The 2,300-nt window shown below is 35.2% G+C and overlaps 1 protein-coding gene across 1 annotated transcript; it reads right to left on the minus strand.

Annotated features, from left to right (window-relative positions):
- Positions 1 to 1,167: 1,167 nt before the first annotated feature.
- Positions 1,168 to 1,909, minus strand: LOC114745361 (uncharacterized). The gene has a single exon (XM_028933514.1). It carries the CDS (start codon positions 1,851 to 1,853, stop codon positions 1,428 to 1,430), a length of 426 nt encoding a protein of 141 aa, XP_028789347.1. The 5' UTR covers positions 1,854 to 1,909; the 3' UTR covers positions 1,168 to 1,427.
- Between the last annotated feature and the right edge of the window lie 391 nt (positions 1,910 to 2,300).

Raw genomic sequence — 2,300 nt, forward strand, 5'->3', positions numbered from 1 at the left:
ATTCAAGCATTAGTTTTATCAACATTCCATTAACCCCAAATGCTCATGTTTCTCGTTAATCACCAAATCTAAGTTATAAATTGTCAAATTTTTATTGTAAATCTTCAAATTTTCCTTGCTTATTCACACATAGATATTTGCATTTAAGATTGTAAATTTCTTTATGTTTCTTGTAAATCACTAAATTCTTTTCAGTCTACAAATTTGATGAACGGTGTCGATTAGGGGAAAAGGACCGTAAAGGAAGTAGAGGTTCTGCTAACTCCACCTCTCATTTCCAACATATCAAACAGAGCTTAGTATTAAAATATGTCAGCATTTTGTCCTTAGTTGGGATAGTCGGATTGCGTTGAAAACTTCCTCGAGCTACATAACATGAGAGGATTAATAAAATCTCATAAACTTTAGAATACCCCACTGGCTTTTTGTTTTTTTTGGGCCAAAACTCCACTGGCGTTTCACATGCCTAAAAAAAAACTGATAAGCTAACGTTAGACACACATCGTTGATGAATGAGGATAAAAGAATATCCTTTTTGTCGACACCATTCAACAATGGAAGTAACTGAAAATATTATCCAAATAATAAAAATTTTGCACAGACCCATTACAAAGACCCTTATGGCTGTTGCTTTGAAAGATCATCTTACCAATTTATGATGTAAAATGAAACCAACTAGAACAAGAAGAATAATTTATTCGCACTCTGCTATCCAGATTAGCTCATCAGGATTATATTAGGCAAACCAGACCATTTCTAAATTCACTCAAAAACTCGTAAACATTGGAACATTTAATTTTGTTACTTCATTCCATTCTATACACACACATTCATATTATCAACACGAGCAGTTATTTCGAACCCTAAACGGTGAGTCCAAGTAACATGATGTTTGGGGGCGCATTGCCTCCCCAGATTCACATTTTGAATAAGATGCTTTTGCTTTTTGCTTTGATTTGAAATGCAATGGGGGTAAAAAAAACACAGCTTAAATCGACGAAACCAATTTAAGTATTAGACAACCAGAAAAAAATTACAAAACAGGGGGGGAAATTCATTTGAAACATTATCCTGTGTTTGAGTCATACGTGATAAATGAAATCAAAACTTATCCAAAGCCCTGAATTCGTATGCTCTCTTCGACAGAAAAAATTAAATTCATTTTTTCACAACGAAATTTAACTTTTTTTCTGGAAAAAAATATATCATAAACCAGATTAATCCATAAACTCTATTTTAATCTCTGAATTCTAACCCCTAACATCTTGAGTTTTGAGGATGAAGTACAATTTTCATACTAGTTTCTACTTAAGAATAATGGAATCTGGAATTAGAACCTGACAAAGAAAACAGAGGCTGAGAAGGTGGGGGAGCTACCTTTGTTCATTATTGATGAATATGTTAAACATGTCTGGCAGGATGGAGAATCAAGAAGAAGAAGAATCGGTAACAGAGGCAACAGATTTCCAGATTTGACTAAGACTTCCAAGAATTTGAGGCATTACAGCTCCGATTCCATTAATAGCGGCGCCGGAAGCGATTCCGATGGCGAAGGTTTCGGGATATCCAGGCTTGGAGTCGAGCTTAAGGTCGAGGATGGTGAGGCGGCTGTTGAGAGCATCAATCTTTCGGGAAGAATCGGCCAATAGTCTGTCCTTTTTGCCGCGGCCGGAGGATATGACTCCGAACAACGCCCTCTGAAGATCGTCGATGACCTTCGCGGCGGCGGCGTTGGAGTCGAGGCCTTGCGATTCGTAGTGAGCTATCAGCTCTTGTGGCGTCGGCGGCTTCTTCTTTGAAGGTGCTTTACGTTTCGATGAGGTAACATTTTTGGTTTTCTGCGGCTCCCCCATTTTCGTCTCTGGCTTCGCTAAACCCTTATCGGAGTAGGAACTGTTGAACTGAACTGAAAACCGTGATAATATTCGTCACTTGGCCCTATTTATCAGATTGGATTTTTTTCTGATTGGATATTAAATTATTAATCCCTTATCTGCGGAATTATAATTTATAAGATTCTGGTTTAATTATAATAAAATTAAATTAAATGTCTTTGAATTTGGTGGTGACGGAGATGGTATCAATCAACATAAACTATCATCAATCATCAACAATCATCAATTATATTCTTAAAACTTATAATATGTTATACCTTTAAAAATAAATAGGGTATAATATTATAGGATTCAAATATATTTAATTAATGAGATTTAAATAGTATCTTGATTGGGATTTGAATATGTTAAATTAAATGATATTTCAATTGGAGCCTCAAATAAAGAAATTAATAATTAATTTTG

Source organism: Neltuma alba, unplaced genomic scaffold, assembly GCF_004799145.2.
Source record: "Neltuma alba isolate B1F8T4 unplaced genomic scaffold, ASM479914v2 tig00004633_pilon, whole genome shotgun sequence".
NCBI classification, from domain to species: Eukaryota; Viridiplantae; Streptophyta; class Magnoliopsida; order Fabales; family Fabaceae; genus Neltuma; species Neltuma alba.

Coding starts and splice junctions, on each gene's coding strand:
- LOC114745361 (XM_028933514.1), bottom strand. CDS start 1,853: ATGGGGGAGCCGCAGAAAACCAAAAATGTTACCTCATCGAAACGTAAA.